Consider the following 15,245-nt stretch of genomic DNA (forward strand, 5'->3'; position numbering starts at 1 on the left):
ATGTTATTTTTTTGTGGATGGGACGCGGGTGGAGCTGTGGGTAAAAGCCTCAGCGCCTAGGGCTTGCCGATTGAAAGGTCGGCGGTTCGAATCCCCGCGGCGGGGTGCGCTCCTGTTGTTCGGTCCCAGTGCCTGCCAACCTAGCAGTTCGAAAGCACCCCCGGGTGCAAGTAGATAAATAGGGACCGCTTACTAGCGGGAAGGTAAACGACGTTCCGTGTGCGGCTCTGGCTCGCCAGAGCAGCTTCGTCACGCTGGCCACGTGACCCGGAAGTGTCTCCGGACAGCGCTGGCCCCCGGCCTCTTGAGTGAGATGGGCGCACAACCCTAGAGTCTGTCAAGACTGGCCCGTACGGGCAGGGGTACCTTTAATAGTATTTTATGGCACCTAATAAGCTGTTTGATCATTCTGCATTATCCTAACAAATGTGATACACATTTGGTTCCTCAGGTTGTGCCACATGTCTCTGCCGCCATAGCGTAAGGACCAACCAGCAGTTCAAATGCAACAAACCATCAAGTTCAGTTTCTTAAAACTTGTTTAATATCCGTATTTTTGTCTGCTGGGCAAAGCCAAAACAGTCTGGCCTAGTTTCAAGTTACAAATCCATACACATTTCCTCTTTCCTTTCAGTAAAATGAACAGTGTGGCAATAAAAAGGTTTTGTTACCTGAAATAAAACCCATTTCAGCAACAGCTTTAAAAAAAAAAAAGGGGGGGGGGAGAAAAGAAAAGGGAAAGTCACAGTCTGCATTTTTCATCCAGAGAGATCTATCCTGCTTCTGTGATGAACACCATGAAAAGATGGAGGCTCCTACCCAGGCACAACCAATAGTGACTGAAACAGCTGACAGTCACTATGTAAATGAGGGCGGGTGGGTGGAGAGAGGGAAAGAAATACAATTTATGGCTCAAAGGCAGGTTGGGCTTTTAGAAAACAAAATTTTAAAACTTCTTTTTAAGTCTCACATGGGATAGGGTTCTCTTCACGAGTGATCAATAATTAGCTCCACCACAAGCTGGTAAATCCAAGTTTTAACCTGCCTGAAGTGAAAACTTGCTTTGGGCTAAGTTCCAAGAATGGCAATCGGGGGGATAAAATGCTAGGACCGAGCGCTTTCCAGGACAGCATGCTTCAAGTCTTGAATTTAGCTGCAGAAATATAACACGAGCCCAACCCCAAACGGGCTGAGACAAGGGCTCCGCAAGCAGACAGCAGCTGTACTCTGCTGTGGCAGCCAGGACACCAGCGCCTGCATTTTGCCAGCTCACACATAGCCCCAAGCTGTGTTTTGGTGAAAAAAACGACGAGTAACCGTGGACTAGAAAAACCCTAAATGGAATTAATATAAGACCTGGTTTTCTCCTAGGACAAGAAAAGGAGGTTGGGGTGGGGAAGAAAAGACAAAAAAGTTGGCTGTGTGTTTTATTCTCATGCTCAGAGGCAAATTGTGGGGTGGGATGTTTGTGTGTGTCTGTGTGTAAACTTTACCAGAAGCCTTATCAATGGCCTAATGGTATGCTCGCCTTTCCCCCTGGCCCTAGAGTTCTCTTACTTTCTGCCCAGTAGAAGGAGTCCAAATACCAGTTGTTCCACCAGAGGAACTAAAAAAAGCTACACCCTCAGTTCTCAGGAACAAGTGAGGAAAACCCTTCTGTCCCCGAAGGTGGACTCATGGCACCTGTTTGGGGTGAGATTTCTTTCTTTATTTAAAAAAGCATTATCTCAAGAGCCTTTTTGCAGGGCCTTCATTTGTAATGCTGACACATCACAGTTCCTCACTTCCCTGCACAACTTCATTTAACGCCATTTAAACAGGCACAGGCTCGCCTCCTGATCAAATGGTACCTCATCTATCCTGGTGATTAAGCCGTTGGAATAAATAGGAGGGTGAGGCACACACCAGACAGCTACACCCAGCTACACTCGCCTACCCAGGTCCTTTCCACCTGATCTGCAGGAGTAGCTAGAGATGAACGAACAGACCAACACACACACACGCATACAGCCTCCACTTCCCAGCTCAGCTCTTCCGCAAGTCCCCTAAATCTCGATATGGCTTGGTCCCCCTCGCCTCGCCCCTGCTATTTCTACTTGCACCCCAATCTGCAGGAAGCTGAGGAGGGAGGGTTGAGAATCATCACTTGTGGGTGCAGAATCGAAGTCCTGGCCAGGGTACCTGACCATACAGTACGGCTTTCAAGGTTTTCAGCAAACAACGTTTTGGCCACGTGCAGGAGTAGCATTCTGCCACAAGATTCAAGCAACTGGATTCTTCTTTGGTTTACATGTCTTTCTTAAAAGGTGGGAAAAAAAAGAGAGTCAAGGACCAAGAGCAGTAATGTAAAAAAGGAAAGGAAAAAAAGCAAACTCAAAACTGATAAAGAAACGGAAACACAAAGTTTAAGATTTTTTAAAAATCTAGCTGTTCTTCAGGATAAGTGTCCTTTTGGGGTGTTAATGTAGCTGATGCTTCTGAGACAGTACAGAAAGATTAAAAAAAATGAAAATAAAGGGAGGGAGAAAAAGGGGAAGGGAGGTAATCTGCCTAGAGTTCTGTCATCCTTGTGTGTGTTAAAAGAGAATGCCATCACCCAAAAGAGACTTTAGTGAATGGATCCGAACATCACACGAGGAAAACATTAAAAAATAAAAAATTAGAAACACTTAGTTTTATTCTGAAGGGGGATAACCGTCAAGCACCTGCCAAAAAGCAGTTTTCTGCGGGGGCTGGAGCGAGGACAGAAACCTATGTTCCCAGCTGTAACGCACCCTCTGCATTACATTGTACTCCTCCTTCACAGAATATGAGGCCAATCTAAAGAAAAGGGAGAGGGGGCTGCCACATTGACCTGCTGGTTATTTCACCTTACAACCAAAACCCCCCCAATAAAAGTCGTTATTTTAAAACTGAAATTATTTGGGATGACATGCTAATGCTGGTGCTATCAACAGGCAGGATACTTGGCTCCCTTGCAAAGGGCTCAAGAGTCCAATGCCGATCCCTCAGTGGAACCTCACAGCATTGAGCTCTGTGGGGGTTTTCCCCCCTTCCCCCCAAATGAGATGTAGCCTAAACTTTATTTTGCTTTTTGTCTTGTTTTTTTTTAAAAAAGAGGAACATATTTTTAAATATTGACAGTGGACCAAGTCCAGCCTCTTTACCCTGCTGCCAAGTCCGCAATTCTCCACACAGTGTGTGTGTGTGTGTGTGCACCCTGCATTTTGGAACCGCACCCGGGGTCCGTGGTGTTTGGAAGTTCACAGTACATGGAGCCATCTTTTCTCTCTGCTGCCCAGAGCGGTTAGTGCCTTTGCCGTTGCTCAGCACGAGACCAATCAATCTCCTCTTCCTTGGCCACTTAAGTTGGACTTAAGTCGCCATAGAACCTTGCCGAGAATCAATGATGCCTTGCTCTACGGATGGGACAAGAGCACAAGAGGAAAACAAAGCACCCGATACCGGTTTCTGGAGGCCGTTTTGTGGATTCCTTGCCAATCCCGAAGGCTGCTTCTCAAAACGTCTCTGACTCTCTCTCGGTTTTCTTTCTGCAGTTCCGGTTATATGTATCTTTTTGGCCTATTGTTCCTGCTCAGTTTGAAGAGCTGTTATTAGAGGATCCAGAGGTTGAGGCAATGGCAGCCGCAGCCGGGCTGCTTGTTGATACAGATTTGCGGATGTGAGGGAGCAAGTAGGGGTCACATGCTAACTGCTGAACATCTATTCGATCTTCCTTCCGGTAGGCCAGGCAGCGCCTGATAAATGCCTGGAAGACAAACAGAAAGAAGAGAAAATGGGCATGAGAAGTTGGTACTGGTAGCTCTTTTCCAAAAGCAGAAGCAGGCTGGTTTTACTTAAAATTAAAAAAAATGATTAGATAAATAAATTGTGAGTAAAACACACCCTCCTGGGCATCCTGCAATTGTCTAGATCAGCCTTTCTCAACCTGTGGATCCCCAGATGTTGTTGAACTACAACTCCTATCACCCCTAGCTAGCAAGGCCAGAGCTCAGGGATGATGGGAGCTGTAGTCCAACATCATCTGGGGACCCACAGGTTGAGAACCGCTGGTCTAGATGGTCAAGGAAGGATATTGCCAGGCTAAGCTGATGGAATGGCATAAAAAGCAGTAGCAGGGACTTCTCCCACCCTTTCTTTCTGCTCCCTCCCTCAGCCTGCTGCAGTTAAGCTGGTCTCCAATTTTACCCATCAGGCAACTGGGTGAGTTGACAACAGAACCATGGAGTGAAAGTGAAGAGAGGAGCCACGGTTGCCTTTTTCTCTCTCCAGCAGATCTGAAGAGTTTTCAATCTTAGCTTCTGAATGGTGCTGCTTGCTACATTGTAGACAGATGGTTTAGAGTGGGACTGAGTGGGTGAACCTTGCGGAGATGACTGATTGACCAGAAACCTACAGACCTTACCAGAACAATTCCTTCTGTTTGGATGGAGGAGGAAATCCAGTGATGGGTGTTAACTCCTATCCACCAGCGGAGGCAGAACTACCACTGGGGGAGTTGACCACTCAGTGTGTAAATACTACAGCTGAAGGAAACCAAACCCTAACTACCGTATTTTTCGACCCATAGGACGCACCGGCCCATAGGACGCATCAAGTTTTTTTTGGGGGGAAATAAAGAAAAAAAAATTATTTCCCCCCCAGGCGCTTGTGGGGCAGGCAGCGGGGAGAAGCGCTCTTCTCCCCGCCGCCCGCCTTGAGATCAGGTCCGGGGAAAGCAGGGAGACGCGCTGCGTCTCCCTGCTGTCCCCAGAGTGGTGGGGCAGGCAGCAGGGAGAAGCGCTCTTCTCCCCGCCGTCAGCCTCCAAACCACTTTGGGAGACAGCGGGATGGCGGCGTTCCGCCTCCCTCTGTCCCCCGACCTTGTGGGGCTGGCGCTGGGGCTCTCCTGAAGCCTGGAGAGCAAGAGGGGTCGGTGCGCACCAACCCCTCTCGCTCTCCAGGCTTCAGTGAAAGCCTGCATTCGCCCCATAGGACGCACCCACATTTCCCCTTCATTTTTGGAGGGGAAAAAGTGCGTCCTATAGGGCGAAAAATACGGTAAAACAGCGGGTATACAGAAGAAAAGGGTTACAGGAACACGGGTCAACCATCTAAGGGTCTAATTCATCTAGTAAAGGGAAAGATCTGTCCTAACTGACAACACAAGTCATTGCCAAGGTGGGTCTGGATGTCAGGTTCAGAGCGGAAGTGAACTTCACATAAAGTCCAAGGTTCTGCTCTAATACAGACAGAGGACGCAGTGGTGTCCTGGCAGAGCTGGACTCTATTTTCTCCACTATGTAACTTGCTGTCAGACATATCTTTTCTAAAAGGAAGCTTTGATAGAGGCAGAAGATAAGCCACCAGCTGCAATGAGTTTTTGGCTCTGCTGAAGATCAATGGCCAACAGGTTTCAGGGCAATGATATGTTCCAAATCACAACTGATGGGTGGGTGGAAAGCATTAGACTAGGCCGCCTTTGTTTTTTAGAGCTTTTAAAATATATACAGTGGTACCTCAGAAGTTGAACAGAATCCGTTTCATAAGTCCGTTCGACTTCCAAAATGTTCAGAAACCAAAGCGCGGCTTCCAATTGGCTGCAGGAAGATCCTGCAGCCAATCGGAAGCCCTGTCAGACGTTTGGGTTCCAAAGAACGTTTGCAAACCAGAACACTCACTTCCGGGTTTGCGGTGTTTGGGAGCCAAAACATTCGACTGGCAACGCGTTTGGGATCCAAGGTATGATTTTATCATCATCCTGGTCATGAACAGAAAGGGGGGGGGGGAGGGAGTAAAGATCTGTTGAAAATAACTCTATGATTTCCTCAGCACAAGCTGTGGACATCCCTGCAACCTCAGTGGAAACAGGAGAAACAGGGAGCCTCCCTCTCCTGGTAGAAATATGAAACATTTCTGCAAGTGGATAGGAAGAGTCACCCATTACTGAATGCTGCCATTTGAGTGAAAGCTAAAAAGGTGTCCTTCAAGTACAGATCGTCACTACATTTCCCCAAGCTTCTTTGCCAATACCAAATAGAAACGCTCTCTTACCTTTGCTTCTGGCGTTACCACTGGCTTTGGAGGAAACTGCACCTCTGTTGCTTTCAGAATTGTGTTCTCCTGCAGAATATCTTGTTGAGACTGGTTGTGGCCAAAAGGCTGGGAGGGGAGAGCGGGAGAGTGCAACATGCATATGTTAGAACACGGTCATTATTCACATTTCAACAAGAGGGATCCAGTAGGTTTCACAGAAATGTAGCCATTTTTTTTTAAAAAAAGCACATTAGGTTAATTTGTGGTGTACAAAAATCTGAAAATGTGGAATGGATTTTTGCTTAAAAGGTAGCAAAATTCCAGTCTGAACATGTTCTCAGTCGGGAAGTAAGATTTATTCATCCCATAGAGTTTCTGATCACTCAACATGCATCCCAATCACTGCCCCTTTCCAGTTTGCTTCCCTCTCCTTTTCCTATAAGCATCGGCTCTCTAACTTCCCAAACTTCCCCATCCCAAATCAGTTGGCAGAATCTAGAATATTAATTAAATCAATGCTGCATTTAGCAGGTGCAGTGCTAAGGTAAAATGAATGGAGGAGAACAAGGCAATATTGGCCCATCTCCAGGTTGAAGGTTGGTGACAAAGGAGGGCATTTTCAGTTGTGCTCATTTGTGGAATGTGCTTCTCAGTGAGCTCTGCCTGATATTTTTATGGCTCCAGGTAAATACATATTTCCCCCAGGATTCTGATAGACTAAAATGATGTTTAGAATTCAGGTGCTTTTTGTTGTTTGGTGGTATAATATGGTTGCCTGGAGACCTTTGCTTGACAAAATTTAATTATTTAATCGAAGTTATAAAAGCTCTGTTTCCTGAGCACTGGAGCTTCTACTGAAGTTTCCTTGCACACGCTGAAAAATTCCTTCAAGGCATGACAGCAACAAATGTGCTTAAAAAAATTAAACCAGAACGCTTAAGTGAGTCTCAGAAACCTGAACTCTGTGCCGAAGACACCACAGAATTCAACAAAAAACTCAGTTTGCAGTTATGATTCAATAGTTCAGTAAATTCAGCAGCAGTCAAATTATTTTGCTTACCTTTCTGCCGTAGAGGCACTGGTAGAATATTACTCCCACTGACCAGACGTCAACTTTATTTGAAATCTTTGGAGGCTCTTTCCCAACCACAAAACACTCAGGTGGTAAATACCTAGGGGGCAGAGAAATTAACAGCTGCAGACTAGCCATATTCATTTATATAGAAATCCATATATTTCCTCACTATCGACCTTCCATGCCTCTGAGTAGAAGCTACCAAAGGAGTGAACTCCATATTGCCAAGTATGGCAGTCATTTACAAGGTTGGAATCCTATTGCCACCCAGAGTGAATGGGACAACCCAGTCCGATTGTTGTTTTTATTATAATTATTAGCGTTGTAAGGATGTACGGATTATATTTCTTGGTGGCGTGAGACGCAAGCACTTGGAAGAGCTGTCCACCTTAACACAGTTTTTCAAGGTGGGCTCCACCATAGGTGCAGGGGCTCTTCCAGCAGCGTTTTCCCCTGTAAAAAAAAAAATGACTTGGCCCACTCAGCTGAATAACCTGTTCTTCACATGCTACGATATTATGGGTAGTTCAGTGCAAGAAACAGACCAGGGAACTCACCAGTAAGTGCCAGCCCCTTGCGATGTCAGCTCCATGCCATCGACTGAATTATAACTGTCATCATCCATGATCTTTGAGAGGCCAAAGTCAGTGATCTTAATCTCGCCGCATGCAGTACCATTTACCAAGAGGATGTTACCTGGAGAATAAAAAAACAAACCAATTTTCTAGGTGAATATGCCCATTACATTTTGCTGCTGCTGAAGCAGCAGCCTGTTCCAAATGAGAATGCAGAAAGAGGTCAAATACACTTATTTATTTTCAGCCAGGATGACAGACCACCTCCAAAAAGCGACCTTATCAGAACCCCACTCTCCTAAACAGTAACAGAGTGGTTAGGGTTCCTCTGTTAAGCCTAAGGCAACCATCTCCCATCCATCGGCCTTCTCCCACCCCCTGTTTAAAACATTTACCCATAATGCAATATGACACAAGCAGAGCACAGGAATCAAAATTGCTCTTTGCAGTTGAAGGCTCTGACATGAACACAAAAACTTAGGAAGAACCCCTGTTGGATCAGGCCAAAGGTCCATCTGGTCCAGCACTCTGTTTTCGCAGTGGCCTAGGGGAAGACCCCAAGCAGCTCCCGAGGGCAACAGAATTCTCCCACTTGCAAATTCTCCCAACAGTGGAGGCAGAATGTAACTTCTTCCTATCCACTTTCTTTACACTATGCAAGCACTGCTATCATGTCATTTCCACCCCTGCCTTTTTTCTATACTGAAAAGCTTCCCATTGCTGTAACTTTTCCTCACAGGAGTTGCTCCAACCCCATAAACCTTTTTCTGAACCTTTCCCAGCTCTGCAATATTCATTCTCCGGTGAAGTGCCAGAACTGTACACAATATTCCAAGGGCTACTGCAGTGTAGATTTGTATACCGATATTAAGATACCGACAGCTTTGTTTTCAATCCCTTTCCTAATGATTCCAAGCACGGAATTCACCGTTCTCAGTTGTCACATACAAGTCAACACATTTGCTGAGCTACCCGCCCAATTCCTGGTCAGTTGCCACCAGTTCAGACCCCATGAGCTTATACGTGAAGTTAGAATTTTTTACCCCAATACGAATGTCTTACATTGCTTACACTGAATTGCATTTGCCATTTCAGTGCCCATTCACCCATTTCAGAGATATCCTTTTGGAAGTTCTCACAATCCCTTTTTGTTTCAACTACACAGAACTATTTGGCATAATCAGCAAACTTGGGTATCGCACTGCTCACCCCCCTAATTTAGAACATTTATGAACAAATAAAAAGCACACATCCACTTTCTACATCCTTCCATCGAGAGAGCTGTTCATTTATTCCTGTGCTCTGCTTCACATTCCTTACCCTGTTACATATACATGATAAGATCATGCAATTATGGGCACTGGAAGCTTGCTTATTACACAACCAATGAACACGGCAATTCTCACAACAGAAATCTGCAGAACACAGAGTGCCCTGCCCCACTTTCTCGTGCTGTGTTCCAGACCCACTATCAACATACCTGGCTTGAGATCATAGTGAATAATGGGTGGCTTGATTTCATTTAAATATTTTAATGCGTTCACAATCTGCATGATAATAGACCGGGCTTCCTTTTCAGTCATTAATTTGTGCTGTTTCAGGTAGAAGTCCAGATCGTTCCCCTCACAGTATTCTAACACTGTACAAAACCTGAAAGAAGTGACGTCAAACATATATTATGATATTATATCATATATCATGATATTATAACAGTGCTGCAAAGTCTCCTCCCTTTCTATCTGTAGGGAATTTTGTAGTTGCAACTAGGGGCTGGCTTATAACAAAACACCACTTTCGTCTCACTGTGATAGGGTTACACCAGTCAGTTATCCTGGGGAAAAATACTCTTAACTTACTTCAATTTGTTTAATTGGGTCAAAGGTTTTATCAGAGATTTAGGATCTTGTTCTATGGATAAACAGGAACTTTTCAATTACCGATTTACATCCTGGCCTTCTGTCCAAGGCCTCAAGGCACCACAAAACTGAATCCATTAAAAGCAGCATTTATAATTTAGACAGCAAAGTAAATTAACACAATAAAATCACAAACCAATCTGCAATTACAGCATTATTGTTAACTTTATTTTGACTGAAAGAGTGTCATTTGTTATTCCTAATGGGTCTGGTGGTTTGAATGTGGGAGAGTTTTTGTAATTTTTGTAATAGTTACAAAACCTGTTACAGCTTTGTTTCCCTCCACACACACATTCAGTCGTGGCAGTTAACAGGGCGGCAAGGCTACAGGATGCCCTCTGCCCCGTTCAATTCCTTGCTGTGTTGGAATTCGTCCCCCACTGAAAGGGAATACATACTGGGGAGTGAGGGGTACCCTGAACAACACAACTCATCTCTTTTATAGACCCCTTTGTATTCTAAACCCTTGACACAGAATGTCTTACATGACACACGCCCCACTTTCACGTTGAGCTCTGAGCAATAAGGAGACCCAAGATTCCCAAGAACAGTCATTCAAGTAGCCAGTTTTACCGCAGAATTGCAAAAAGAGCAGCACTTACGAGTCAGTGTCCAGCGAGAAATAGTCATACAGCTTAACTATACGAGGATGATCCAGCTCTTTATGGATTCTGTATTCTCTACATGCATGCCTGTAACAACAAGGAAAGCGTCCTTATTTAATTTTCTTATTCTCAACTATCTACCTAAACCTTGGGGCAGTTTACAATGACAAAACTTTAAAAAAAAAAATCAAACAAATCAGACCTAACATTTTTGTAAAATCACTAGCAATGGACATTTTGACCACCAAAACCCAATGCTATTGCACAGTTGCATTTCACTATATTTCTAGCAGTAGCTCAGGCAAGAGAATATAACTTCACTGCTCTGGACCAGGGTTGTGATTCCAGGACAATGAGGAACCTACAGAGATGCTGAAGTGTAACCTGTTCTTTTTCAAGCGTCTTTTTCTCTGCAGAGTCCCTAAACATTCTGCTCTTATCCCTCTCCTTTTCCAAAGCAATTTCAGCTCCCTTCAAGTCTTGCTCCTTCAACCATTTATTGTATTAACACGGGCAAAAATTAAGACTTTTTTTGGTTCAAAAGAGTAGAACCACCAGCTGTTTTTCAGACAGAAGCAATGAACCTCTTTTACTAACCACATTTTCATTTTAGAAGTTATGCCTTTTTTTTTTTTTTTGAAACCCTCCCCCCCGCAGTTCAACATCCAGAGTTACTTACTTGTGGTAGTTCTCTTTCTTCTCATCCCTCCAGTTTTTATTTAACTGATGGATTTTTACTGCTACATATCTCTGTTCCGTTAAATCAAATGCCTGGAAGATGAAGGAGAGAGTTGATTCAGAATACTATCAGAGCCGACACCTCGACCCTAAACAAATTTCACTTCCTTCCATTGAGGGAAAAAGTCAGCAATTCCAAATTAATTTTAAACGATTTTGTGTGGATGTTGAACATTTTCTTTGAGACACCCCCCCCCCATAGTATTTTAGTAGGCAAATTGCTTCATGCATAATGCTGTTCCCTAATCATATTCTTTTTGTCATTAAGGATGTGAATTTCCCTTAGTATGCTTGCTTATAATGCAATTGCTCCAATATGAATGCATATATATGAACGTACATGAGTGTTTGCAAGTTCATACGAATGCATTTATAAACCTGGCACCTAAGTGAGATGAATATGATTCAAATTTAAAAACACCCAGTTGTGATAAGCACATGAACATGCCCTTTATCAATTCATGCTGAATGGTGAGGATCTCGGGCAGAGCTCTGTCCCACCTTTATTTCTTGAGATGCCAGATAATTAAGACACTGGCTTCAGAGTCATTTTATCAAGGAGTCAAATTAGGACAACCAATCAGCCAAAGGAGATCTAACTTACCTTATATACTTCACTAAATCCGCCTCTGCCCAGGAGATGTAGCAACAAGTACCTGTCATTTAGTGTTGGGTGGTCTTTAAATCTGGAGAGGAGAAATTATTTTATTTATTCATGCAGCACCTGTAATATCACGATCTTCAGCTGAATAACTCAGAATAGTGATTATCCTGGGCAAAAGGGAGTTTCTCTCGGTATTGAGCCAGGTATACTAGTTCTCACACAATCTGTAACCCAACAAATTGTAGAGCTATGCACCTTTTAGATTTACATGCTGCTTGGAGGAACTACAGCCACCACACAACTGGTGAGTGATCAGGAGCTTTGAGATTACGGCAGTAGGGCACCTACAAGAGCAGGGAATACAGAGGCCTGTATTTTGATCATATCAAATGCTGCACTAGACAGTGTGGCAGGATATGCGTTACATCTCCAGAGAGATCCACCTATGGTCAGCCAGCCACAAGCAGCAGGTGAAAATGTAAAGGGGCTAGAAGAGCTTACTCCAAATCTCAAACAAATACTGCATTTGTTAATGATAGGTCAAGCACAATCTAGAATGCAAGCTCCTTTTTTGTTTGCTGATGTTCCCCTGTAAACATTTATGACACCGTATTAATACTAAAACAGCTAGCACTGAGTTGGCCCGTACAGCATTAGAAGTTAAAGATGACAAGGAAATGATGTCTTTAAAATTGTTGACTACCATGAGCTATTTAAAGAATCATGTGGGGATATTAAACTGAAACAAACACAACCCTAAGGGTACAATACAGAACCATCCAAATTTCTTCAGTGCTTTGCTTGTTAGACATATCACTCTGTGACAGACACCAGAGTACTGGAGCCTCTCTCTGATCGGCGACAGAGTCAGCTAGCCACAAAGTGGGGAGGAACAGCACTGGGGGGGGGGGAGAATAAAAGGAGCAGTTTTTGAGGGAGTTTGATGGGGCTGGATTTAAGATGATAGGGCAAAGGTTCAGGTTAAGAGATAGGGTTTGATTGGAGCTGTGAGTTAGGGAGTGAGATAAGGAGAACTGGTTCACTGAGACTATCCAGAGCGAGAGGACAGAGCCTCGCAGCTTGGATATGGAGACTGGGTTGGGGGTCTGGGAAAGGTATACAGACAGGAGTGTTCTGGGAGGGCTGTGACCGAACCGGGAGAGGTAGATCTTGTGGGAATACAGGCTACCTGGATCTCAGTATAGCCAGGAGGGGAGAGTTCTTCTAGGTACTGAAGAATCCCAAACCATTAACAAGGGATGAGGTGATCCCTTGGGTTTGTTATACAGTGGTACCTCGGGTTAAGAACTTAACTCGTTCTGGAGGTCTGTTCTTAACCTGAAACTGTTCTGAACCTGAAGCACCACTTTAGCTAATGGGGCCTTCCGCTGCTGCTGTGCCGCAGCTGCACAATTTCTGTTCTCATCCTGAAGCAAAGTTCTTAACCCGGGGTACTATTTCAGGGTTAGCGGAGTCTGTAACCTGAAGCGTCTGTAATCTGAAGCGTCTGTAACCCGAGGTACCACTGTACTATTAAGATGATCTCAGGTGTGGGGTGGTTAAGAGAGTAATAGAGGAGACATGCTCCTTGTTCATGAACCAAAGTATTAATCCGCTGCATTATTAATTGTTGGTATTAAGTGGCAAGTCCGCTACACACACTTAAGCAAAAAAGACATATTGTAGCTATTTGGTGCCTTGTCACTTTGGGTAGCTCTCTCATGCCCAATACTCACTGTGAATTATCTTCATTATGTATCCTTTTCAATTCCCTGATATGTAGATTTCTAACCCTCTCTAACCGCTCCAGTTCTGCCTGGATCTCTGCTTCTTCCTACACAAAGAAAAACATCACTTTAACAGCTATACCAAAAGTTAAATTTAAACTCTGTATACCTGACGAAAGGAACGTGTTTGTCTCGAACAACAAAGCAATTACAGGCAGGGGGAAAGCATTTTTACAGATTCTAATGGTGTTCAGAAAATGTACATGACTACTATGGCTTTCAACTCCTAAACTTAAGGGTTATATCTTGTTCCTCCCTGTTGCCCCCTGCTGAGATGATTCAATGTGAACCAGAGTTCTAGTAAGTACACCTTCCATCTCAATAAACATGCTTTTCTTGTGAAACAATCCTCAGGCCTAGAATTTTACTTCTCTGGACTAGATGATAGTGACATGCTCAGCACAATCAGGGCAAAATGACTCAGGAAATCAGTCCTTTGTGGACAGAATACAGCGCTACTAGAATAGGATTGTCTGAGCAGTGTGGAAAAGCTCTAGTCTATTTCACAGCTACTGGGCTAAGAACTGAGGTACTGGAAAGGAACAAATGCCATGGACAGTTCTATTTCTTATTTCATTGCTGTGGGAATCAACCCGTTCAAATCAGTGCTTTTCCAACAGTGTGTTGATCAAGCTCATCTGATAAAGAAAAATGAGACGATCAGTAAAAAGAAAACAAGCTTCCCCTGAAAAGACCTTGCCCATCGCTCCCAATCTTCTCCTGCAATGTGCACAAGCGAGGATGTTGTTTATAAGAGCTAGTATTTCGGACACTTCAAGGGGTGTTAGAGTGCTTTGGGATTAATGCTGAAGAGTCATACAGACACAAAACACAAGATGGCAGCTGAAACCACTGCCTCTCTGAAGTCATTTTGCAACGCAATATTTTACCTTTTTAAGATGTCCTAGCCGGAGTTTGAAGATTTCCTCCTGTTCATGATATTCTGCTAATGTTAACCTGCATGTGCACAAAATAAGTGGTCCAAAAGATTACTCTGAAGAACAAATAGCGGGATAAAGGCAGGTGACAAAAAAAAGACAGGCCTGGGACCCATTCCTGTTTTTACCTTTTCATTTTTGTAACACTTTACTGGGGTTTCCTATCCCTACTGAATACAGCAGTCAGGCCACTGGTTCAAACACAGCCCAATATTGTCTAGTTTACCTACCAGCACTCAAGGCAATCAAGGGAAGTGTGTTTCCCAGCTCTGCTGTGAATGTCTTAAAAAACAGCATCAGAGGTGCCAAGGATTGATGGTGTGTGTTTCACTTAAAAATCTTATGCTCGATCACTGAACTAAGTCCCCTCTCCTCTTGTGCTTGGCATCCATCACTCTGCCCTTCCAAGCATTAAGGGACTGCCCCAACTAAGGCTCCACACTTACTAGGGCACAGGTGAGGAATCTCTCTCACCCATTGCCCAGGGATGCATTCCTTTGGGGTTAATGTGTAAGAGGCCAAATGCCAGCACAGGGTGCTAACACCACCCCAGACATCTTATCTATCTATCCACCCCCTTCCTCTCATTCACACAGATCCTCCGTCTTCGATTTATTTCCCTCACCCATCTACAGAGAAACACCCCCCACCTAGAAGATGTTGCTCTTTTAAGGAAGACCCACAATGTAGCCCTTCTAAGAAGCTGCCTGACTCTCTGTTATTCTAAGCCTCCTTCATCTGCTTCACTTCAGAAGTGCTCCCTCCTCGCCAAAAGCACTTGATTTTTCCACTTCCTCCTCCAGGATAATCACTATGTTTTTCAAAGAGCTTTTGCATCTCTCTCTGGAGAGGTGCTGAGCAGAGGGACATGGGCAGATTGTAAGGACGTGGTCCTGAGTGTCATTAAACTGAGCCTTTACTAGGCAGAGTACAATATCTGTCTTGCCAGTTTTCGTCCATCACTTTATGAG

General features: G+C 44.2%; 1 protein-coding gene across 15 annotated transcripts in view; it reads right to left on the reverse strand.

Annotated features, from left to right (window-relative positions):
• Nucleotides 1–521: 521 nt before the first annotated feature.
• TLK2 (tousled like kinase 2) overlaps nucleotides 522–15,245 on the reverse strand; it is a 39,927-nt gene continuing 25,203 nt past the window's right edge. For all 15 annotated transcript variants that reach the window (XM_083469699.1, XM_083469708.1, XM_083469703.1 and 12 more), the window contains 10 exons: nucleotides 14,227–14,293; nucleotides 13,286–13,383; nucleotides 11,550–11,631; nucleotides 10,887–10,978; nucleotides 10,205–10,294; nucleotides 9,167–9,336; nucleotides 7,669–7,807; nucleotides 7,097–7,208; nucleotides 6,055–6,162; nucleotides 522–3,769 (listed from right to left, as the gene is read on the reverse strand). In XM_083469699.1, the coding sequence (XP_083325825.1) occupies nucleotides 3,596–3,769; nucleotides 6,055–6,162; nucleotides 7,097–7,208; nucleotides 7,669–7,807; nucleotides 9,167–9,336; nucleotides 10,205–10,294; nucleotides 10,887–10,978; nucleotides 11,550–11,631; nucleotides 13,286–13,383; nucleotides 14,227–14,293 (1,132 nt within the window). In that variant the 3' untranslated portion in view covers nucleotides 522–3,595. The remainder of the gene's footprint in view (nucleotides 3,770–6,054; nucleotides 6,163–7,096; nucleotides 7,209–7,668; nucleotides 7,808–9,166; nucleotides 9,337–10,204; nucleotides 10,295–10,886; nucleotides 10,979–11,549; nucleotides 11,632–13,285; nucleotides 13,384–14,226; nucleotides 14,294–15,245) is intronic.

The sequence above is a fragment of the Podarcis liolepis genome (genome assembly GCF_965112155.1).
Source record: "Podarcis liolepis genome assembly, chromosome: 13".
NCBI classification, from domain to species: domain Eukaryota; kingdom Metazoa; phylum Chordata; class Lepidosauria; order Squamata; family Lacertidae; genus Podarcis; species Podarcis liolepis.